This window comes from Canis lupus, chromosome 23 (genome assembly GCF_048164855.1).
Source record: "Canis lupus baileyi chromosome 23, mCanLup2.hap1, whole genome shotgun sequence".
NCBI classification, from domain to species: domain Eukaryota; kingdom Metazoa; phylum Chordata; class Mammalia; order Carnivora; family Canidae; genus Canis; species Canis lupus.
Genome location: NC_132860.1, coordinates 8,336,736 through 8,361,880, shown reverse-complemented (window position 1 = coordinate 8,361,880; position 25,145 = coordinate 8,336,736). Strand labels below are relative to the sequence as shown.

Sequence of the window (25,145 nt, the reverse complement as noted above, 5' to 3'; positions counted from 1 at the left end):
CATTCAACTATTTTTGTGATTATGAGCTGTTTTTTTAAATCCTATGGTTTTAAGCTATTTAACTTTTGTAGGGATCTCTGGGTGGCACAGTGGTTTGGCGCCTGCCTTTGGCCCAGGGCGCGATCCTGGAGACCTGGGATTGAACCCCACGTCAGGCTCCCGGTGCATGGAGCCTGCTTCTCCCTCTGCCTGTGTCTCTGCCTCTCTCTCTCTCTGTGTGTGTGTGTGTGTGTGACTGTCATAAATAAATTTTAAAGAAATTAACGTTTGTAAACCTTAATTTCCTTATCAGTTAAATGGAAATAACAAAGTGCTTTAGAGAAGAAATAAAAGTTAATCCTTGTAAAGATACTTAATACAATAAAACTCAACAATTATCACTACTATATGAGAATTTTAATTTTAAAAAACAAAACAGCATTTAAAAATAAGTTTTAGGGGCATCTGGGTGGTTCAGTAGGGTAAGTGTCCAACTCTGGATCTCAGCTCAGGCAGATCTTCTTCTCATGGTTGTGAGTTCAGGACCCACATTGGGCTCCATGGAGCCTATTTTAAATAAGAGGAGGAGAGGTTCTTAAAATAACCAGCTTTATTTTGTCCCAAAAAAATAACAAAAGGCAGGTGCTGTTTGATTTTAACAAATATGATGATGTGTGATATTAGTAACTCTTATTCTTGTATTCATTCAGAAATTTCTTAATAAGTTCCTGCTTCTTCCTCATACTCTGCTCCTCCCCACTCTCCACTCCTCCCCCCCCCCATGTTCATGCTTTCTCTCAAATAAATAAAATCTTTAAAAAGAAAGAGAAAGGCACTCCTCTGAGACTTAAATACAGGAGTGCACCTTTTTCATCACTATACTATTAGTACCGACCATAGCACCAGTTTAAAATATGTTGCAGGGAACCCCGGGTGGCGCAGCTGTTTAGTGCCTGCCTTTGGCCCAGGGCGCGATCCTGGAGACCCGGGATCAAATCCCACATCGGGCTCCCGGTGCATGGAGCCTGCTTCTCCCTCTGCCTATATCTCTGCCTCTCTCTCTCTCTCTCTCTCTGTGTGACTATCATAAATAAATAAAAATTAAATTAAATTAAAAAAAATAAAAAATAAAAATAAAATATGTTGCAATTTAATCTCTGGGTGGCTAATAATAACTATCATAAATACAGTAAATAAGCATGTTGTTAGAAGGAGCTACTTTTAAAAAAATTTTTTTACAGATTTTATTTATTCATGAGAGACAGAGAGAGGCAGAGACACAGGCAGAGGAAGAAGCAGGCTCCTTGCAGGGAACCCTGACATGGGTGAGACTCCATCCCAGGTCTCCAGGATCATGCCCCAGACCAAAAGCGGCGCCAAACTGCTGAGCCACCCGGCCCGCCCAAGAAGGAGCTACTTTTAATTACTGATGGAAAGGCTTTTAGTTTATTTGTAGTACATGGAAGTAAGACAGAGTTTAGACATAGGAAGCAAAACACTTAGATTTTTTGCCAACTGCTGTGAAAGTTAATATTAGAAACTGTTGACACAGTGCCAAGTCAGTGACAAACTAATTTTTTTTTTGCCTCCTTCCAAAGAAGACTGGACTATAATGAATTCTTAGTGTGTATCAAAATATGAATTAATTTAACTTTATTTTAATGTTTTAACATGCGGTAATCTTGCAAATAGGGACTGTTTTTTCCCCAATCTATTAACATGTTTTACCAGCTGATCTTTTTTTCTTTGTGTGTGCACACATATACATAGTTTTGGCTAGTCTGAGAAAAGATAGAAGACTTCTCTTTTGGGACGCGTGGGTAGCTCAGCGAGTGAGCATCTGCCTTCCACTCAGGGCATGATCCCAGGTCCAGGGATCGAGTCCCACATCAGGCTCCCTGTGAGGAGCCTGCTTCTCCCTCTATGTCTCTGCCTCTCTCTCTGTCTCTCATGAATAAATAAATAAAAATCTTAAAAAAAAAAAGATTTCTCTTTTAATAATTGCTTGGGATCAATTAAAATACACTTTAATCAACAGATGAATGCTTATTTATAAGTAGTGTGCAGAGATCTAAATGAATTAGGTCAGATTGCTAAAGATTTCTTACTGACTTCCAAAGTTCCTTGTTGTTTCAATATACAGATGATATTAATAGTGAACAAACTTGTAAGAGTAGACATACTACTAAGATACTCTAACCAGAAGAACAGTTTCCACCAAATCCTTAATTTTCCTACTATAAACAAATTAATAAAAGGGCTTTGTTGCTAAATCTTTCTTTTGTAGACAAGTATTTTCTTCTCACTGAATTGCTGTGTTGCTGGGAATGGGTAAACATCAGTGTAGACTTGCTAGTGGTAGTTTAATTAGGTTTTTTAAAGTGATTGAAGCTTGTGAGCTGTAATTGTCTATACATTTAAATCTACTGTTGGGATCCCTGGGTGGCGCAGCGGTTTGGCGCCTGCCTTTGGCCCAGGGCGTGATCCTGGAGACCCAGTATCGAATCCCACATCGGGCTCCCGGTGCATGGAGCCTGCTTCTCCCTCTGCCTATGTCTCTGCCTCTCTCTCTCTCTCTCTCTCTGTGTGTGTGTGTGTGTGTGTGTGCGACTATCATAAATAAATTTAAAAAATCAAAAATAAAAAAAATTAAAAAAAAAATAAATCTACTGTTAATCTCTCTTGAAAATTATGCATCCCAGGTTTGTAGGTTTTTCTTCTCCTAGAGACCCCTTTAAAAAGTCTTTGTTCATGTGGTTATAGAGTATTCTATTTATCCTGTAAAAACAGTTTATTGTACACAGAACAAATGAGTAAATGAGAACTTTTTATTTAGAATGCAGTCATTAGGGCAGAATTCGTGTTGGTTCACTCTAAGCTTTAAGAAAGTGTTTTATGTGCTAAGCACTGTGCTGAGTACTTGACTTTTCCTGCTGCTCTGGGTAGTTGAGGGGTAGGCTCTAGAAGGAAAAAGATTGACTCAAGCTGTCATTGAGCTCTCACTCACGATAGCGGTAGTGGTAAATTTTCTTTTCACCTGTGATTATCTTTTCTTGGTAGAGGATTCATTACTGGTCTCTAAAATCTGGAGTACTCCAGGGGTGTATTTCATGAACATAGAACACTAGTTGTGCAAGACATTGATAGGTATAAAATAGGGGGGGAAGGAGGTTTATAGTCAAAAAGTGGGTGGCATATAGTTAAGATTTATTCACTAGTCCTCTTTACCATAGTCCTCTCTACCATAACACTTGCCAGAACTATTAATGTGCTAATGTGCGTTATGAATCTCAAGACAAGGGTAAAGCATCCGGTGTTTCTTAAAGATTCCCTCCTTTCCTTGTTTTGTTTAGTTTTGTTTTAACAAAAAAGAAAGTCATTGGGCAGGAAGCTCTTTGAGAAATGTTCTAGTCTAAGGTTTCTTAACCTTAGCCCTATCAACATTGGGGGCTGGACAGTTCTTTTTTGGAGCTTTCTGTGCATTTGTAGGATGTTTATCAGCATCTCTTGGCTTTACCTTACTAGATGCGGATAGCACCCTTCCTTCCCCCTCCCCCCTGAGTTGTGACAGTCAAAAATGACATTAGATATAGCCAGATGTCCTCCAGGGGGCAAAATCTGGTTGAGAACCAATGTCTAGATTAATATTGCAATATTCCAGGGAGTTATAGGATACATTAGCAATTTCTGTCTCCAGTTTTCCTTTTAATAAGGAAGAAACAATTGTCTAGAAAGTGGAAGTACAGATTAAGAAGGTTTTAGTACATTTGACTGTAATAAACTTTCTGGGTCCATTTTATACCCTGGCCTGATTTTTTAAGGGTACTTGGAAAATTTAATGCAAAGAGTAATTTCAGACTTTGCAGAAAATTATATGGCAGAGACAAAAAAACCCACACCTTTTATAAAAAGAGTAGCCCAGATATTTACATTGGTGTACTTATGAGGATATTGATTCTATATTTCTAAAATACTTTTTTATGTTTTTTTTATGCAGGGCTATTTTCTTCTTTTTGAATCTATGTTAGATTCTGTCCTTTATGCAAAGAACAAGTACTTGGCAAAAGGAGGATCGGGTGAGTATAAAATTCTAGTTTTAATAATGTAATTTTAGTCTGGCAGAACCAAGTGAACCTTTGGATTTCAAATAAACTATGCATGACTGAGAAAGTTCCCAATAGAAATGAAAGATGTTTCCATTAGATGAAGCTTGAAGACAGTTGTTTACTATATTGTTGATAGTAGAACATTATAGAAGATATGCCAGACTCCAAGTTAATGGTATTTTCAAGAATGCTTTGTATAAAAATACTAATGGTAGTACTAGCTTTGGAAGCTATTTGATGTTGAAATCAAAATCTAACAAACTCCTTTTGATTTTTAATCCTTATGACATTTAGCTCTCTATTTTTTTTTTCTTTTTCCTTTTTTTTTTTTTTTAATTGTTCAGTAGAGTTATCTCATACTAGGTTGGAAATGACCTACTTCACTGGAAAATTTTCCATGACTTCACTACATATATAAATCTGTCATCTCTGTGATTTAATAAGAGCCTTTAAAAAGTGACTGATTTCTACTAAGTTTATAAAGTGCAGCATACCCAATCAGTATTTTTATACTGGATTATCAGTATTTTTATTGGATACCAATAAAATGAAATACACCAAAAATAAAAAAGCTTTCTCATGTTAATTCTGTATATCGGAGTAAGATGGTGTTTTTATAACCCATCTGCTACAAACAGTTTCAGGGCAGGGATTATGTTTTGTCCATCTTTGACTCTTCAACAAGCTCTACTGCTCCTGGAACATAGAGCATCATGTAAGATTATTGAATCAGATCATTAAAACTGAATTGAATAGCATCTGTCTCCCTTCATTCACCTCTCCCTGCACTTTCACTTTCTCAAAGCTTCAAGATCAATAAATAGTTTCTGTAGTCAGAGTAGAGTTGATAAAATTGTTATGTAAAGGGGGGGCCTGGGTGGCTCAGTCGATTGAGCAGTTGAGTGCCTTCAGCTCAGGTCCTGGGATCCAGCCCACAGTGGGCTCCCTGCTCAGTGGGGAGTTGGCTTCTCCCTCTCTGTCTGCCCCTCCCCTCCGCTCATGTTCTCTCTCTCCCTGTCTCAAACAGATAAATAAAATCTTTAAAATAAAATTGTTATGTAAAAAAAGTAGGTGAAAATGAGACATTTTGAACTACTGATATAAAGCACTTGATCACAGTTGTGCCTCCTGCCCATCCATATTCTGTGAAATCACTTTGGCAATTATGGTACGGTAAAAATCAGTGAGGCCAAAACATAAAGCACAGAAAATTCTCCAGTATAATAGAATTCCTCTGTAATAGCTTTTAAATGGTTTGCCTTTCTTTTGCAAAATAACTCATTTGTTTTATCACTACATTTTTTGCAAGCATTTCACGATGTGTTCCTGATCTCTGACATGAACCTGGCTAGAATTTAGATAAATATACTTTACCCTGTAGAAGTTGGCTATATTTTTCTATAATTGCAGTGTTTTTTTTAAATGACTGTTCTACTTAATGACTGAAACTAATATTATCTACCATTTGTTGATTGTCTACTAGCTGCCAAATACTATACTTTTATTTACATTATTACGTCTGTAATCCTCACAACAGCCCTTTAAATTTGAGAAACAAAGGCGTCCTAGAGGACACATATTAAGTGATCAAGCCTTGACTGTTTTGTTTTTTTTTTAACTGAGATCTGCCAATTCCAGTATTTGTTTTCTTTTCTGTACTCCTTTTTTTTGTTTCCCTACTAAAGTGCACTTTATTGAGTCTGATTCTTGCCTTGAAGTTCTAAGGAAGATTCAGGAAACTGTTTCCATACCTCCCTGAATGCTATTCGTTGATCTTACTGAAGGACTGACAGCAACTTAATACATTTAAATTGAATTCTCGATGAAATTCATCAAGAACTTAAAGCATGGGGGATCCCTGGGTGGCTCAGCGGTTTAGCCCCTGCCTTTGGCCCAGGGTATGATCCTGGAATCCCGGGATCAAGTCCCACATGGGGCTCCCTGCATGGAGCCTGCTTCTCCCTCTGCCTGTGTCTCTGCCTCTCTCTCACACATCTCTGTGTTTCTCATGAATAAATAAATAAAATCTTCTTTAAAAAAAAAGAACTTACAGCATGAACATAATGAGGTTACAGTTGATGGAAGAGTAGCAGAGTATTTCGCCTCACCAGGGATGAAGTGGAAACTCCTAAGTCTAGTTCTTTTCATATTTTTACAAAGCTAGTACTAGCACTGAGGTAATCTGGAGGTGTATTGAGGAGAGGTCAGCATTTAACTGCCTAAGCAGTGCTAATCATTGAATATTAATCAGTCATCTAGAGGCTCGTTTTTTCTGTTGCAAAGTTTTCTTTGTTTTTCTGAGACAAAGATTTAAGTAGTTAGTAGTGCAAAGATTTTAGAAAGAATGACTGAAATATGAGAGAGGGAAAATATTGAAGATTCATATAGAAGCATGAAAGAACCACAGTTGATATTTTTATGTGAATTTAGGTTCAATTTATGTCTCACTATATGTACAATGGTATGGAGGAAGTCCTTCATAAAACATAGCCAAAATATTTGTTCTCCCTGTTTTCACCAAGCATATTTGCAGTATTTTGGAGGTATTCATTTACTCCTATTACTACTAATAAAAATAGTTTTATATTTTTTTTTTTTTTTTTATTTTTTTTTTTTTTTTTAAATTTTTATTTATTTATGATAGTTACACACACAGAGAGAGAGAGAGAGAGAGAGAGAGAGAGAGGCGCAGAGACATAGGCAGAGGGAGAAGCAGGCTCCATGCACCGGGAGCCCGACGTGGGATTCGATCCTGGGTCTCCAGGATCGCGCCCTGAGCCAAAGGCAGGCGCCAAACCGCTGCGCCACCCAGGGATCCCTAAAAATAGTTTTATAAAGTTACTGAAAATGTATATACTAAAGATTGCTTCTACTATGTTTAGCTTAGATTTTCTAAGCACTAGTTGTGTTCAGTAATTATATTGTTTTACATTCAGCTAGCCTATAGATGAAGAGGAAAACTAAGAAAAGGATTTGCTGTGGGTGGGCAAATGGGTTAAATAAGTAGTGGGTATAAGGAGGGGCACTTGTGATGACCACTGGGATGTTGTAAGTAAGTGATAATCACAAATTTCTATACCTAAAACTAATATTGCATTGTATGTTAACTAGCTGGAATTTAAGTTAAAAATTGGAGGGAATAGAACATCATAAAAGAATGATGTTCTGTGACCTATACATATTTTTATAACTAAAATTAAGACAAAAACAAATTATGTTTTAGGATGACTACATAGAATGTAAATACTTTACACCCTAACAATGTCAAATAATACATCTTACAAAACTTGGAAAGAAAATGCAGAAGGCAAATGAGAAGAAGTGTATATACTTGAGTTGCATTATCTTTAATAGCAGGAATACATGGAATCTCATTTAAAGCTGACAAGTCAAGTAATAGAATTATAAGCACATTTAGCACTACAAAGTTAATATTAAAATAATATTTTTGACTAAAATTTAGTGGTGAGGCTTGTGGTGATAAATTCTGTCTATATCTTGATTGTGGTGGTGATTACATGGCATATGTGTTTGTCAAATCACATAGAATTATACACTGAAAAGGCCAAAAAGGGTGAATTTTATTATTGCATATAAATTAAACCTTAATAACAGTGACATTTTAAAAAAGTGAAGTGCCATTTCCTACCTTCAAGGCCATTGAACTATGACAGGGTTTGATTTCTAACTTTTCCAAAAAATATATTAAAGCTGTGTACTAACTCTGTGACCACCTCAATGTTTGCTGCACATATTATCAATACATATTTGAATTTAAAAAAAATACGAGAAAAGGGAAGGGGAGGAATAAATAAATATACTAATTTTATCATTAGACATAGGAGATTAATAAATAGTGTTGAAAATAGAGAACTAAAGGTATTCTATAATGTAATTACAAAGTTAGCTACTAAAACAAAAACACAAAACTTCCTAAATATAGAACTAATACTTAGAAAAAGTCAAAATGACCATGTAGTGAAATACTTAAACACAAAACAAAAACTACAGATACAGAAAAGATAACATAAAATGGTAGAGTATGACCAAAAAGTTTGTAGTATCCACAAATGTGAATAGGTTAAACTCACCTACTCAGAGAAAAAAAGAATTTGAGTTTGGATCACCAAAAAAAAACCCTAATTCTGTATACTCTATAGAGGCACATCTAAAACAAAATTATTTGGAAATATTAAAAGGATAAAAAAAGATAGTTAAGTACATCCCCCAAAATGAAAGTAGCAGTCATAGTATTGACACCAGACAAGAGGGAATTGGAGCAAAATGTTATATAATCAATCATATGAGTAGGGCTTAGAGCTAAGGCATAAAATCATGCTCATCTTCATATGGATGCTCAAAAGTTTTTGACAAAATACAGTTTACATTCTTGATTTTTTTCAATGAGAAGATACAAATAGACACTAACTTATATAATAAAGTATATTTATCTCAACTGGAAGTTTGTATCACGTTTAATGGAGAAATACTAAAAACATTTCCTCTGTAGGCAAAACAAGATTTGGATGACCACTATTATACCATTATTTAATATTTTACCAGAGGTACTGGTCAGTGCTATTAAAAAAGAGAAAGAACATAGAAGATAAATTAAAAAGGAGATAAAACGAATTCTATTGGTAGATTCTATGATTCAAATCTAGGCACCTCAAGTGAATCAACTGAAAAGTGATAAATAATAAAAGAATTCAGTACATTATTGAGCTATAAAATAACAATTAGAAATAAGCAAAACTTATATGCAAACAGCTTTGCTGCTAAAAGACAGAAGGAAGATGAAATAAAAGGAAAGATAGACCATGTTCTTATAAAAAGAATCAGTGCGATAAGGAAATCAGTTTTCCCAAAATTAATTTAAAATTTAGTGTAATCCAAAAACATCGACATTTGTTGACAATAGATGACAAGTACATGAGAGTTAATTATGTTTTTTTGTTTTTTGTGTATTTGATATTTTTATGGGATAAATTTTACAAAATTGTATAATTCTAACCAACAGTTTGGTTGGGTTTTTTTTTTTAATTAGAATTTTAAAATTTTAGTTGTAATGGCAAAGAAAATTGAGATAGAAGGGTACCAGGGTGAGAGAGCCAGGGACAGGAAGACTAGTACTACCAAATATTAAAACACATATTGAGCCTCAATAATTAAAATGGTGTTCTTGAATGGACAGATAAATTGAACAGAATTGAGAATCCTGTTACAAGCCAAATAATACATGGCATCTAATATAATTAAGGAAATAATTTATTGTAGTAAATTATGTTGAGACAGTAAATTATGTGTATGGTATATAGCCCTCTGTGTTAAAAAAAAGAAAACACAATAAACTATAAGGTAAAAAATCCACACACCATAAATATTAAATGAGGCAAGGTTAAATGCAACAACCAACAACAAAAAGGATAAAAAAACTGAAAGGAGACATAGGTGTATTTCCTTATAAACTTGAGGAGTGCGGCTGTCTAAATAAGAACTTGGATTCAGATGCCTTTATTGATTGATACAATTGAATTGAAAGATTGATAAATTTTACTATATTTAAATAAATTTCTAAATGGCAGCATATGCCATATGCAAAGTCATATAAGAAGTACTGACTGAAAAAATTTAGTTTCTGTCACTGACATAAATCTAATCTCCTTAACACATAAGTGGATCCTACAAGTAAAAAGACCACAAACCCAGTAGAAAATTGGGCAAGGAATTGAACGGAATCTCACAGAAAAGGAATACCAGTGACTCATAAAAATGTGCTCAGTCTCTGTTCTATTAAGAAAAATGTCCAATTTGAGGACTCTTTGTCCTACTCAAGGTTGCACAGAATACTCCTGTGTTTTTCTTGAAGTCATAACTTTGACATTTAGATCTGTGGTTCATTTCAAATTTATGTGTATAGCGTGAGGTAAACATAGATACTATTATTTTCTTTTCTTTCTTTTTTTTTTTTTTTTAAGATTTTATTTATTCATTCATGAGAGGCAGAGGGAGAAGCAGGCTCCATGCAGGGAGCCCGATGTGGGACTCGATCCCGGGTCTCCAGGATCACGCCCTGGGCTGAAGGCAGGCGTTAAACCACTGAGCCACCCAGGGATCCCGATACTACTATTTTCTAGCACTCTTTGTTGAAATGATTTCCTTTCCCATAAATTGCTTGGCATCATTGTTGAAAATTAATTGGCCATGTATGTGTGGATGTGTTTTTGTATTCTGCTCATTTGATCTGTAAGTCTCTCTTCATCAATACCATACTGCCGGGCAGCCCGGGTGGCTCAGCGGTTTAGCGCTGCCTTCGGCCTGGGGAGGAGTGATTCTGGAGACTGCATCCATACAACGCATAGTTACGAAGGCAGTCAGTTCCTAACTCCTTGTTTTCTGATCTCAACAGGGCCTTTTGTTAAAAATATGGATGTTCAGGCCCCATATCTGATCCTTTTGAACCAAAATGTAGGGGGAAAGCCTTATTTTAAGAACTTGTTTATTTATTTATTCATTTATTTGGGTTGGGTTTTTTTAAGAATTTATTTAAAATATACATTTTCCAAAAAAAAATAAAATAAAATAAAATAAAATAAAATATACATTTTCCTTTGTATCACCCAAAGTTACTGTTGGAAAAAAAATAGAAATCTACCTTGGCTATTTAACAGAGTAGAACTTTATTAAAAGGACAGATAGGGTAGATTATTAAAAGGATAGATAGGATAGATTAAGTTCTTGTGAGAGCTAGAAAACCAGGCTGGAGGTATACAGCCAGGAATAATGTTCAGAATTATGTTACAGGACTGTTGTTTTGTTTTGTTTTGTTTTGTTTTTTACAGGACTGGTTTAGATGTAATACCACTATCCTAATACAGGGCACTGACATGTCACATTGCTGATCTTAACAAACAGTAAACATTGCTGCCTCTGAGAAGTAGCCAGAATTTTAGGTGCTTATCATTGGTGAACCTAGGTCATGTGTGCATGCCTAACCTACAAGCGAGAGAGGGGAAGCAAGCTTCTGTCATTTTCAACTTCTGTAGAGGGAAGCAAGCCCTGCCTTGTAACAGAGAATTTCTACAAGTAGTTCAGAAGGGGGCAGCAAAATAGAGTGGGCGATATATAGGATACATTCTTCACCAATAGATCTGTCTCTCCACAGTTTTGCATTGGAAACCTGATCTCTGCTACTAAGAAATAGCCTCTGTTGTAACGTCCCTATTTGTTTCTGTACCTTCCTAGCTATTTCCTTCTCTATGTGGAAACCTGAATTGTACAGCTTACTCACTGCTCCTTCATTTCTACTTGGTTGCTTTCCTTTTTAGTGTTTCTTTTCGCACCATGTACTTCCATAACTCAGCTGGAATAAGTAAAGCTGAATGTTTCCATTTTCCTCACTTTGCCCTGAAGTGTTATTAATCTCCAATCTTTCTCAACCCTTTTCTCCTTCCTCTTTCTCCTTGAACAAGTGCTCATTTACCTTAGGAAAATGGAGTTCCTCTTTCCCTTTCTTCCATTTGAAAACCATAAAATGTAGCTTCATGCATAATGGAAAGCATATAGATTTTGCAATTAGACTTTTTGTTGAATCCCTTTGTCAGATACAGTTATAGTTACCCACTTAGCTGATTAAGACTGGTAACGTGAGCAAGTTACTTTACCGCTACTAATGTCAGTTTTCTTATCTGTAAAATGAGGATTATAATCTAGCTTAATAGAATCAAACAAAAATCTAAATGAGATGCTCGAAATGAAGTAGTTGCTCAATAAAGGTTAATCCCCCTCCTGAGTTACATCTGATAAACTGTAGATTTACAGTATAATGAGCTATAGCTAGTAAAATGAGATTAGTATTAGGTTTATACCGTATAAAAATTTTGAAATGAATTTAAACATTGTGCTATGAAGACTTGACTTTCACATAATTTATCTTCGTATAATCAGCCACTGATCATGGTTCATAGTGCTTGAAGGTTTCCTTTAGTATTTCTATAATTCACTGTCTACTTCCTCATTTTCAGATCTGCATTTTTCACATTTGTTATTTTTGTTTGGTTCGGTGATCTTGCAGTAGTATCATTTTCTACTTTTTTTCAATACATAATTTCTCAGTAAAAACTGTAGCTATATTTTAGCCTAGCTAAGCTGGGTCTAGTCACTATTTATTTATAAGCTAATGATAGGACAGTGTTTCCAATTTCCAAATCAGAATTAATTTTGTTAAGATATTCTTATTATAGAAGTTGGAAATTGATTTTTAAGCTTATCCAACTTTAGATATTTACTGACTTTGTAACTTGATAGTATACTTCCCTTTATATATATATATCAATCATTTTGTCATTGACTGTTAGTTTACTAAAATCTTTCTCCATATCATTGATGTATATTGTGAGTGAGTAGAATAGTTTATTTTGACTTATCATCTCCTTTTGTTCTAAAACCTTTTTATTCTCTGGTTATTTATATACATGCAGTGATGCCATTGCTTACAAGGAATTGTTTCTTTATGCATCTCAGTCTTACCCTTTAGTGTCCAAAAGTTTGCGAGGCATTTCTAAGGGATAAAGGATTTCCCATCTTTATCTATTCACCATGTGAGCTGTTCTAGTGACAAATGAATTCTGGGCAGTGAATCGAGAAGGACACAGATGTCAAAGCCATGAATTTATAAATGGTCTGTTAAGAGGGTGCTTTGTCCAATCAGCGCTTTGTTAATTTCACCTACAAGAAGGAATAATTACTCAGTTTTGCTTCTATCTGGCAAAAACCAAATGACAAATGTGTCACAATGTGAAGGTAAAGGGTTAGTCAAGATTCTGGCAGGTGGCCCAAAATTTTAGCCAGCTGTGAGGAGGTGGATATGGAACTAAACTGACCTATAACACTGATTACAGGTCCTTTATGAATATTCATAGCTCTAACAAAGATAGAATTAATTTCGTTTTTAAATGTTAACAAAAAACATTTTCTGTATCTTTGTGAAATATAATTACCTTGAAAAATATACCTCAACGCTAGAAAAAGTAAAATCATACTTCTTCCAGTTGCTTATTACAAAAATATTTTTAAACTTTTTAAAGTTTATTTTAGTAGTAGCTTTTCGTTATGAAAAATTATCCCAGGGGATCCCTGGGTGGCTCAGCGGTTTGGCGCCTGCCTTTGGCCCAGGGTGTGATCCTGGAGTCCCGGGATCGAGTTCCACGTCGGGCTCCCGGCATGAAGCCTGCTTCTCCCTCTGCCTGTGTCTCTGCCTCTCTCTCTCTCTCTCTCTCTCTGTCATGAATAAATAAATAAAATCTTTAAAAAGAAAAAAAAAAGAAAAATCATCCTTATTTCTTAGTAGTAGTACTAGTATATCATAGTGCTTGAATACAGAGCCAGAGATCAGAAAACTTTTTCTACAAAATGCCGGACAATAGTATTTTCAGTTTTATAAGCCATCCGGTCTCTGTCCGAACTACTCAACTTTGCCACTGGAACACAGTGCAGCCCTAGACCATAGGTAAGTAAGTGAGGGTGGCAGTGTTCCAGTTAAACTGTTTACAGAAACAGGCAGGGGACTGAATTTGACCCATGGACCTTGTTTGCCAGCCCCTGATATAGAGAATAATTATTTTTTTTAAATTTTTCACTAAGATTTTTCATAATTGAAATAGAAGAACTCTGAGCTATGTTAAGTGATTTGTATGTCTGTGCACATTGTAACTCTGAAGGATATTCAGTTTCCCATAGACTACAGTGTGACTGGCACTCCCTGAAGTAGTACAATATGGTGGCTCTGATAATGACCTCCCTCATCCGTTTCTCCCACATCTCTATCAAGGGTATCCATATCTGGCCTGCTGCCTGTTTTTGTAGATAAAGTTTTATTGGAACATAGCCAAGCTCATTTATTTACTTATTGTCTGTAGCTGCTTTCACAGTTACAGGGGCAAAGATAAGTAGTTTCAACAAAGACCATATGGCCCACAAAACCTGAAATAGTTACTTTATAGAAAAGGTGTGCTGATCCCTGATCTGTACCCTTACTATATTCCTTTTTAAGGATGAAGTTCCAGGGGAAAATGTGGGAAACTTGAATGATTGTCATATTAAGTCCAACAAAGGATATCTAAAGAAGTTGCCAGATATCTAAAGTTGCTTTAGAATTCTGTTTCTTCTTCAGTATTTCTCATCTAAGGATTTGGTTCAAGAAACTAAACATGCTTTCCTATAGCTGATACTCTTGCTGGATCAGCATAGTCAACAAAATAAATGCTTTGAAGAATTGATAATAGGAATTAAAATACAGTCAAGAGGCTCACCATGGCTGTGGAAGAGGAGGAGAGTAGAAGTGACTCATGGTACATGGCAGCCAACTCTAGCATGGTGCAGCTATCACATCTGCCTCACCTACCCCCTTTGGGAGGACTTGAGAAACTTCTTATCAGTGACATAGCACCAAGTACTTTTTCTGGGTATCTCACACGTCAGGCTTGAAAGGAGCAATAGCTTTGATGCCAATAGATTTTATCATGGGCTTTATTTTTTATTTGGAAGATCATTTAGTGCTGCTGTCATTGAATAATAAATTCCTAAGGCTGTGGATAGAAATAAAGTTTGGGGGAAAGGGAGGCTTATTTTCTACAGTTTAAGTCTGAAGGCTAGTTAATCTTTTGTGCATTTCTTTGGTACATATATACTTACTTTCAGTTTAGTGATATAAGAAAATGTGATTTATATTTTAATTCATGAATCCCCTGAATCTTATTTGAAGGACAAAGTTAATTTTGTTATTTGTCAGAGAAAAAAAATCAATATTTTTTTATTTTGGTGCTATACAGACTTTGTACCCTTATTATTAGAGTTGTTTCTTCCTGAATCACTCTTTTCCTCTCGCCTCTCTTAACACTTACTCTGTTGGTATTCTTGCTTTGGTGGCCCCAGCTTCTCAGCCATTTATTATCAGCCTTCTTTTCTTCTATACATCCCTTAAATCCTGGTACTCATCATGTACTCTCCCTAGATGATTTGATGAGCTCCAGTAACTTACATTTCCATTCATATGATCATGGTCCCAAGTTTATATCTTGAACCCAGATCATATCTTAAATTTCAGTCCCATCTATTCAGCTGCTTATTGGATATTTTTACGCATTTGTCCTATAAGCACTGAATTCTTACGTTCCTCTTTAATCTGCCCTTATTTATTCCCTAATGTAATGGTTAGTACCACAATCTTCTCAGCTGCTAAAACTGTTGTCCTTGACTCTTTCCTCTTCATCACCTCCACAGCCAGCCAGTCCTCTGAGTTTTTCCTCCTTAAATATCCCTTGAACAATGTGGGAGTTAGGGACATCAACTGCCCCACCTCCTGTGTGGTCAAAAGTCTATAACTTTTGACTCCCCAAAAACTTAACTACTAATAGCCTACTGTTGACTGGAAGCCTTACCAGTAACCTCAACAATCGATTAACACGTTTTGTATGTTGTATGTATTATATACTGTAGTCTTACAATAAAGTAAGCTAGAGAAAAGAAAATGTTATTAATAAAATCATAAGAAAGAGAAAATACATTTACAGTACTGTATTTATCCAAAAAAATTCCATGTATAAGTGAACCCGCGCAGTTCAAACCTGTGTTGCTCAAGGGTCAGCTGTATGTATATCTCCCCCTTTCCATTCCCACAGCCGTTGTTCTACTTCAGGTCGCCTAGGTTATTACAACTATATCTTATTTTGTCTTTGTCTTAATCTTGCATCTTCCCATTCATTCTTCACTTTTACTCCATCTGGCTTTTCCAAACCAAAATCTGATTGAGTTGTAACCCTATGTGAAATTGTTCACAGCCTTGTCATTATTAGAATAAAATCCAGTTTACTAACATGATTTACCCAGCCAAGGTTTCTCTGCTCCCTTCTTACCTTTCTAGTCTTATATCTCTTTCTCTCAAATTAAAGTGTATACAACTGTGACCCTATAAGCACACTGCTTGCTCTGCCTAGAACACTCCCTCCCCACTCCTAATTTATGTCGTCTTCAGTTCTTATAAAATACCCCAACACCCCTGCTATAGCCACATATGAATTAGCTATTTTTGCTGTGAGCTCCCCCAGTACCTTTTACCTCCCCTTTTCTTAGTATATATTGTATCACAAATAATTGCCCATTTATTTGTCAGAATTGTCTAAATATAAGTTTCCTGAGAATAGGGACATGGACATGAATCCACAGTCTATACATCAGAAGAACTTACCTAGTACATACTTGATGCTATGATAAGCATTTCCTTTTTAATAAATAAGGAACCATAAAATTCCATCATGATGTTTTTACATGTCACATACCTTTTTAAGTGATTTGTCTCTTTCTACATGTTACAGAATAATGTACAAAGATTTATCTATCTTTTTAATGTCAACATTTTTAAGTTTAATACGAATAAATATGTTCATTTCAGGTTTTTTAATTGTGCCATCTTGTTTTAATTATTGTAATTCAAACCTATCATTGAAATCCTTATTTGAATCTTGCCATTACTGTAACAGAAATTTTTTTTTTAAGAGGCTATTTAAAACATAGGAGCTAGGTTATTTTCCCTCATCTACACCTCTGTTAATCTTTCACTGCTAGTAATTCTTACCAATGATATTGGTACTTATATTTAGCTAGTAATTGATACTGATGACTCTGGTATTTATATTTAGCCTTTAAAGAAATATATTTTGCCACAAAGGGAGATAATGGTAAATTGTTGGGTATTTTATCTGTTACAGTCTACCCTGATATTTGTACTATCAGCCTTGTGGCAGTAAGTGATATGAATAAACATGCTGATCGAATTGCGTTTTGGGATAATGTCTATGGCTTCAACATGTCTTGTATGAAGAAAGCAGTTATTCCAGAAGCTGTTGTGGAAGTTTTAGATCCGAAGACTCTGATTTCAGATGCTTGTAGTATTAAGGTAGGGGTTTTTACTTTTATTTTCACAGAATTGCCATTTTTTGTTAGTTTTCATGTATGAATTCAGTATTTGAAATTAATATATTGATATTATATATTAATATTAATATATTGATATTATTGATTATATTGCCTTCAAAACAGTGATTAGTCTTCCTATATTAACCAATCTAATGTACCTTAAGGTTACAATATTTACCAGTTGACTATATCATCCTTTGGAATCACTTCTTTTTTTTTTTTTTTTTTTTTGGAATCACTTCTCTTTGTATATCAAAGTTCCTTATACTGAGAGGTTTGAAGGCAAAAAAAAAAATCCTGCTTCATCACCACTTACCTGGCCTTATTCTAGTTTCTCATTTATAGCCATTTATAGCCAGATTATTCAGTCATATCATATATTCTGCACAGTTTAAAGTCTCACATTCAAGTTTCTTCTGCCTTTTTAGATTAAGTAATTACAGTGAATTTGCCTATGCAACTAAAGCCCTACTCTTTTCAGATTTCTAAATTAATTCCTTTTATATTTTAAAATCTTACTGTTCACCACGTCAGTCTAGTTTTATTGTGAATTTTGTTGTGTCAGATTTACATGGGATAGGTTAAATAACTTTGCAGTGAAAAGTCATTGCCTTTCTTAAAAATGTCTTAATTTGTTTCAATTAGATAAATATAGTTTGTTCAGTTTTAGGTTCAGAACATTGTCTCATTTTTATAGTCATCCTGTTACTTTCATAGCATCAATAATTATCCTCTACATAAAATATTCAATAAAATATTTGTTAATGTTCTTAAAAGATAAAATATTTAAAGTTGGCATAGAATAATAAACATAAATGTTTCTCAACAAGAGCAAGCTGATTAAAATTGCATCAGCCTTTAAGAAAAAAACTATAGCCTGGTTAATGATTATAGGACTATATAGAGTGCTCTGGTACACTGATAGTAAGAGATTTATTTGTATTCTTTTGATTCTGGGTAGGAGTGTACAGTTATAACCTCAGCCTCAAGGCTGTACAAAAAAGAGGGAGGGAGGGGCTAATTTTTCTCTCTGGTGCTCTCTTCGTTTAATGTTAAAAACTGCTATGAATAAATAGTTGAAATAGAAAATTTTAGACTGAAAACAAAGGTGTTTAAAAAGTACACATAACCTTCTGGTTTTTTTAAACATTAATCAATTATTTATTTGTTTGTTTAGGTAAATATATTTTGTTCCATGTTCCACAATCCTCTACAAATAAAAGGCAACCACATTGTAACTTCTTTAAATTTTTCTCAAGCTATTTAAAAGAGGATAATGCCCCTGGTATATAGTCCTATGGATTGTGTATGCTGTATCATAATCTACTCATGGCAAGTCAGGCCTTCATGGCCTTCTTTCTGGTCCTGTTCCAACTGCCATGGTTGGTATCCATCTGCTCTCCATAGTGAAGTTAAGGAGGATGTGAACCAGGATAGAACAGGGAAATAAAGCTCTTTGGCCATTGTCTTCCTGAGTTGAATCTTTTTCATTGGTTTGGCTCTTTGATTTTAACTGTTAGGATTTTTCCTAATATCTAACAAACTTACTTTGAATGCAATTACAGAAAGGAATTCTAAAATACCTTACCCTTTTCATTAGTTTATGTTTTCAAGTTGGAATTTCCTACAAAAATTTTGACTCTTAAAAAAAAAAATGTTGACTCTTATCCTTGCATAATTTATAACAAATATGTACCACCAGTGGTATACAATATAATTTTAGTTGGAAAACAAGAATTTTATTTGAAAGTATCTTAATGGGATCCCTGGGTGGCGCAGCGGTTTGGCGCCTGCCTTTGGCCCAGGGCGCGATCCTGGAGACCCGGGATCGAATCCCACGTCGGGCTCCCTGGTGCATGGAGCCTGCTTCTCCCTCTGCCTGTGTCTCTGCCTCTCTCTCTCTCTCTCTGTGACTATCATAAATAAATAAAAAAAATTAAAAAAAAAAAAAGTATCTTAATGTATCTTAGAACTTTAGCACATCAGAGCCATGATTTGATATATAATATTCTTACAAGAAGCCTAAGTAAAAAACTACTAATTTGGTTTAAACAGAAATCAACTAAATGATAATATTAGTAGCCTTTAAATTTGGAAACAACCCCAGAAGTGGGGTTTGAATGATTAAACAGTAATTCTTTTTGCATAAAAAAGAAGTAATATTTATCTGTTTGCTTTGGGTTCTGTTTTTGCTATTTTTACTAAATTCTTCCTTCACTCTTTTTTAATGGGTAGCAAATAGATTGCCATACAACATCTGTCTCAGCTTTGGAGTTTTCTTCAGATTTTACCCTGCAAATTACAAAGACATCCATGTGCACGGTAAGCTGTTTCATTCACCTTTCACAAATCTCACTAGCAGTGCAGTTGATTGGCAGGCTAATGAATTAATTACCAGACTTGTGATAAATGAAAAAGACGATTGCCTGTGACAGTCTATCTTTGCCTTTGTTAGACTATTGAACAGATCGGTTTTGACAGGTCAGTAGACTTCAAAAAAGTTAGTTTAGTTCGGAGGAGAAAGTATTAAGATACCATATTTGCAAAATGATTTTTCTTTATAGAGTCTTCCTTATTGCCTCTCATGTAACCAATTGAGAGCACTCATCTTTATCTTCACAGAGAAGTTCATGTCCTGCCCCTCCTAATAACTCTACACTCACTCAGTGTAGGTGGAAGTAAAATATGTCTACTTGGTGTAATATTTTATATTCCTGTGTAAAACATAGTAAAGAAACTGATCATTTACCTTTCTTTAAAGAAGCATCCCGATGTAATAGGAAAAGTATGGGTATTAGAAAAGTTCAACAAATCTGGATTCACATTTGGTTCTGCCACTCTCTAGTCTGAAATTATTTGCTCAAGTTGCCTAGGTAATCTGTACTTCAGGCTAATCAGCTCTTTAAGAAAAATGGTAATAATTTCTGTCTTGTAGACTATTTACACACATTAATTAGTTAAAATATGTGGATGCACCTACAAAGTAGCCAGAAATGTTAGGTTATTAAAATGTATTTGGGGATCTCCGGGTGGCTGAGCGTTTTAGCGCCTGCCTTCCGCCCAGGGTGTGATCCTGGGGTCCTGGGATCAAGTCCCACATCAGGCTCCCTGCATGGAGCCTGCTTCTCCCTTTGCCTGTGCCTCTGCTTCTCTCTCTCTCTCTCTCTCTCTGTCTCTCATGAATAAGTAAATCGAATCTTTAAAAAAATAAAAAATAAAATGTATTTAAATGTTTTCTTAAATAATTTCTAAATGTATGTTAATACTAACATAGAAGACTCAGAATGTTAAAAAAATGTGGACCTTAAAGTATGAAGTTACATAGGTGGTACTGATATATTTTAAAAATTAACTATATAGTTTTTGAAATATTAATTATACCTTAAAATACTAAAATTTTACTGAAAACTATATAGTCAAGAACTGTGTGAAACAGATTATAGTCATGTTAATTTTTTTTAAAGATTTTATTCATTTATTCATAAGAGACACAGAGAGCGAGAGAAAGAGAGAGAGGCAGAGGGAGAAGCAAGCTCCATGCAGGGAGCCCGATGTGGGACTTGATCCCAGGACCCCAGGATCACGCCCCGGGCTGAAGGCAGGCGCTCAACCGCTGAGCCATCCAGGGATCCCCAGTCATGTTAACTTTGACTCTTGAACCTGATTTTTTAAAAGATTGACATACAAAAGATTTTATGACTTCTTAAAAATTGTTTCCATTTAAAAAAAGTTTCCATTTATTTTGACCCAGTTGTTATTTGATATCCAAGACATTATATTTGTTTAACTGATCAAAAACAAAATTTCATTCTTCCCATTCATTTCTCCCAGATTTTCGAGTTGTACTTTTTAGTAATTGAAATGATTTGGTCAATTGAAATTATAGGCTAAAGACTTTAACTCTTAGATTTATTCTGTGTTTGATGTTAGTAATCCTTGAGAGTTAAAAAAAAAAAAAGACCTCTTGATTAATGACAGTTGATCGATCTATAAGGGAATTCTTAGACAGAAATTACCATATTACCAGTATTATTAATTATTATTTCAAATCTTCGTTCATTGTCTTTCACATGAATCAGAGTAAAGCCAATATAAAACTGTAGTGAAGACCTCAAAAGCTCTTTGTTTTTAATTATGCATATTTTTTTAACTTTAGGTAGACAAATGGGTTTACTGAGTTTTTTTGAAATGTTCTTTATTTTTTGGGTTATTGGTCAGGGTTCTTAGTTTCAGACAGCAAAGCCCAAATCAGCTTGTTAAAAGCAAAAGGTGATTTACTAAAGAATTAAATAACATAATTCCAGACACATTGGGAGAACTAAAGGAATAGACTATATTTTGAACTTCTACAAAACATTCTTAAACCACATCCTAGAACTAGCCTCCTACAAAGCTGCCTGTACCACTGCAGGCCCTGGAAATCCTAATGCCCTTGGTCCTCTTAAGTAAGTGGTAGGCACCACTGATAACCCCAGATGAACAGAACTCTTCACTACCATCCTGTTCCTATCCTTCCTTCCCAGGTCATGCTGTTCAGTTCTTCCTTATAGATCTTCATTCATCACTTCTATTTGGCTGCACATAGATCATGTTGGCCCTAGCAATTAAAAAGTCTTAGGAAGGGGATCTCTGGTTGGCTTAGCAGTTTAGAGCTTGCCTTTGGCCTAGGGTGTGATCCTGGAGTCCTGGGAACGAGTCCCACATCGGGCTCCTTGCATGGAGCCTGCTTCTCCCTCTGCCTGTGTCTCTGCCTCTCTTTCTCTCTGTGTCTCTCATGAGTAAATAAATAAAATCTTTAAAAAAAAAAGTCTTAGGAAGTAATTTCAGCTATTGTGTTAGGCCACAGAGTTTCATAATGCATATATAGAATTATTTTCTATTCCTGTTATTTGCCATAGAGTATAAAAAGCTTTATGTTGAAAGACATTATACTTATCCTTTAATGATTTTGGTTTTATTCTGTATATTTAAAAAAATAAAATAGGGACGCCTGGTTGGCTCAGCGGTTGGGTGTCTGCTAGAGTGTGATCCTGGAGTCCTGGGATCGAGTCCCACATCGGGCTCCGTGCATGGAGCCTGCTTCTCCCTCTGCCTATATCTCTGCCTCTCTCTATCATGAAAAAATAAATAAAAATCTTAAAAAAAAAAAAAAGAAATAAAACACCAAAAAAAGTGATAAAGTCTGTTTAACACAAAGAATGTAATCAGGATTTTTGTATTAAAGAACGTATCAAATAGGTACTTGCTTCATTTGTTCCTGTATAGTCAGAGTTCCATAATAAAAATGAATCAAAAAGAAACTGTTATATTACTTGATATCTGTAAAGAGCCTTTTAAATTTGTATTTTTATTCCCAACTTGCCTGAATGATTTTAATTATAAAAGTCTGAAAATGAAATAGTTCCGGGGTTTAGGAAGAAAGTGACAGAAGGTTGAAGTGGACTTGCAGTGTCTGATCACTGCTGATAAACATACTTCTGTAACTTACCTTTGAGAGGAATATATAGTCTCAGACCATATTTATTGAATGTGTGCCTGGTACCAAACATACAGATTTTAGTACTTATTCAATGTTAACCCTTCTGAGATTATTCTGTAAAATAATTTGCCAATATAAATTGTCTTGGCGATAATGTCTCAGTCATTGAACACTTGGAAGTCACATAATGTACTAATCACTTTAAAGTCATTTCATTTACTCTTCTTAACTATTTGAAGAAAGTGCTAATCTTCCCATTTTATGGGTAAAGAAAAATAAAATACTATGTCTTACTTGTGAAATATCCTGACCCCCTAAAAATCCCTTTAGTGGGATTGTACGCACTATTAAAGGAAGATAAAAGAAGCTTACAAATGAGATATTCCAGGTGTGGAAGAAAGGAGGTAGCATGTTACATTTGAAATAGATCTAAAAAATGGGATTCTTGGCCCATAGTGTAGCAGTTGTTGGTAGGGAGAGAGAAAGAGAGTTAATCAAAATGCACTCTTCCTCTGAGATAGGGCTGACAGATTTATGTGATAACATGTCGCATATCCCATCCTCTTTGCTGCAGAGAAAAAGATCTCCAATTTTTTTTTCTTCACATGTTCAGAGCAAATTTATTATTTGGTCAAGCACCTACATGTCTTAGGAACTTTCCTTCCCGGCATGCTTACCTAACAGGAGACTGACATAAGGTTCTGTGGTCTATAATGCCTTTATTACATTTTCATTATCTGTGAGTCCCAACTACCCATCCGTATCTACTCCAACTATCTTTTGCTCTTTGAGATGGTGCCAACTTCTTAAACTATTTTCTCCTACCAACCATCTGGAGCTATTATGCAAGCCTAGTCTCTAAGGCTACTTTTGAATAGATAGATTATTCGCCTGGTTACTTGGGAATAATCCACAACAAAGGTATTAAAAAGGATGAGTGCCTAATTGGAACTTTGTTTCTCCTTTATGTTGTAAGAAGAATTAGTGAAAATACTAAAAAAAAGAAAAAAGAAAAAAATACAATGCCTGCCAAAGAGATGGAAAAGTTACTTTGGGGAGGAAGAGGTATGGCTTTTTTAGATAAAGAAAAATATCTACTTTTGTCCTGCTGAGTGCAGACCTTCAAATATATTAAATACTTTTTTCCTTGAACTTGAACACACAGCCAAAAAGTAAGATGGATGATTTCTCTGAGTAGTTAAGCCCATTTTAAATATATGCATAACAATTTATTTCTAATGAGATTCTAGCCTAATTTGTAGCCTAATTAAAATATTAGAGGAAATTGGATTTTTCAAAGTAACAAGATGCTAAGGACACCCCCTTTGCATTTAATTTCAAAAGCATGTGTGCTGTAGACTGATAGTGTTTTTAGTTGGCTTTCTCAAGTTTCTTAGAACCGTTATTAGAAAACATCTTTTCTTTGCAATCTTCACTACCAACACGGCACATACACACACCACAGAAGAAATTTGATAGAATTTTTAATGTAGTGTTTTGCATTAACAAACTTTTTTGTGTTAAACATGATACGATAATCACACATAAGTGTCTTAGATCTTGGTTAAAGGATTATTTTCCAGTGAATACTAGTAGCACATACATAGTTATTTTCTGAGCATTTTTTATGTGTCATGATATATTGACAGTTTAGGTCAAATTGCCTTTGTTTTTATGATGGGATATGAAGTTTAGTTGGCACCTATCATAACAGCCTGCCTAACCTTGCAGTAAATGAGCAATACAGTCTATTATTATATGGAGAGTTTATAAGAGTTCAAAAGCAGGTGGTTTAAAGCCATATAATTTAGATCTAATACATTTTATTTTGTGAGTTTTAGTTTATTTTTAATGTTCTTTATGAAATTGTGTAATATTCCCCCTCCATGTTCCAGCAGCATTTATATTGTCATCTGTCATGCTTAATGATACAGTCAGGCATCCTTTTTCATAACCCTACATATACTTTAAATGACTTTTCATACTTTTATATAAGAAATGAGTTGTTTACTGTGAAAATATTTAAGATGATTTTATCAGATTATATACTCAAAAAAGTCTGTGACAGGTAAAGAATTTTATTTGATACATTAACTCTTAGAGCAATCATTTTTATATATTAATTTCATCATTTTTTCTTTTATTCTACATCTCTGTTAGCATGTGCTGAAACAATGACTGGTACAACAATGTTCAGTTTGTATAAACTTTCCTTAATATATTTTTAAACCTCATTTAACAAAGAGTGTTATTTTTCCCAGAGATTTTCATTTTATTACAGTTGCTAAATTAAATATGAGCCAATGGAGTAAATAAAAAACAGATTTTTTTCATTTTTTTCTTTATATTTGTATTTAAAAACTTTTTACAATAAAATCTTTTGGATTTTATCAAAATACATTAATATGAGTACAGTGGCATTGAGAGGTATTTAATTTTTTCTCATAACTTTTAAAATCATTAATATAAGAATTTGTATCAATAGATACTTCAGTTTGTTAAACAAATATTAAATACTGACTATGTCCCAGGCATTTGTCTGAAATCTGTGCACAAATGTGCACACACATGACACAAAAAACCCATTCTCTGTCCTGAAAAGGCACTCA

General features: G+C 34.7%; 1 protein-coding gene across 3 annotated transcripts in view; it reads left to right on the top strand.

Annotated features, from left to right (window-relative positions):
• PRMT3 (protein arginine methyltransferase 3) overlaps positions 1 to 25,145 on the top strand; it is a 124,380-nt gene that overhangs the window by 62,493 nt on the left and 36,742 nt on the right. For all 3 annotated transcript variants that reach the window (XM_072793776.1, XM_072793777.1, XM_072793778.1), the window contains 3 exons: positions 3,977 to 4,055; positions 16,850 to 17,037; positions 19,293 to 19,379. In XM_072793776.1, the coding sequence (XP_072649877.1) occupies positions 3,977 to 4,055; positions 16,850 to 17,037; positions 19,293 to 19,379 (354 nt within the window). The remainder of the gene's footprint in view (positions 1 to 3,976; positions 4,056 to 16,849; positions 17,038 to 19,292; positions 19,380 to 25,145) is intronic.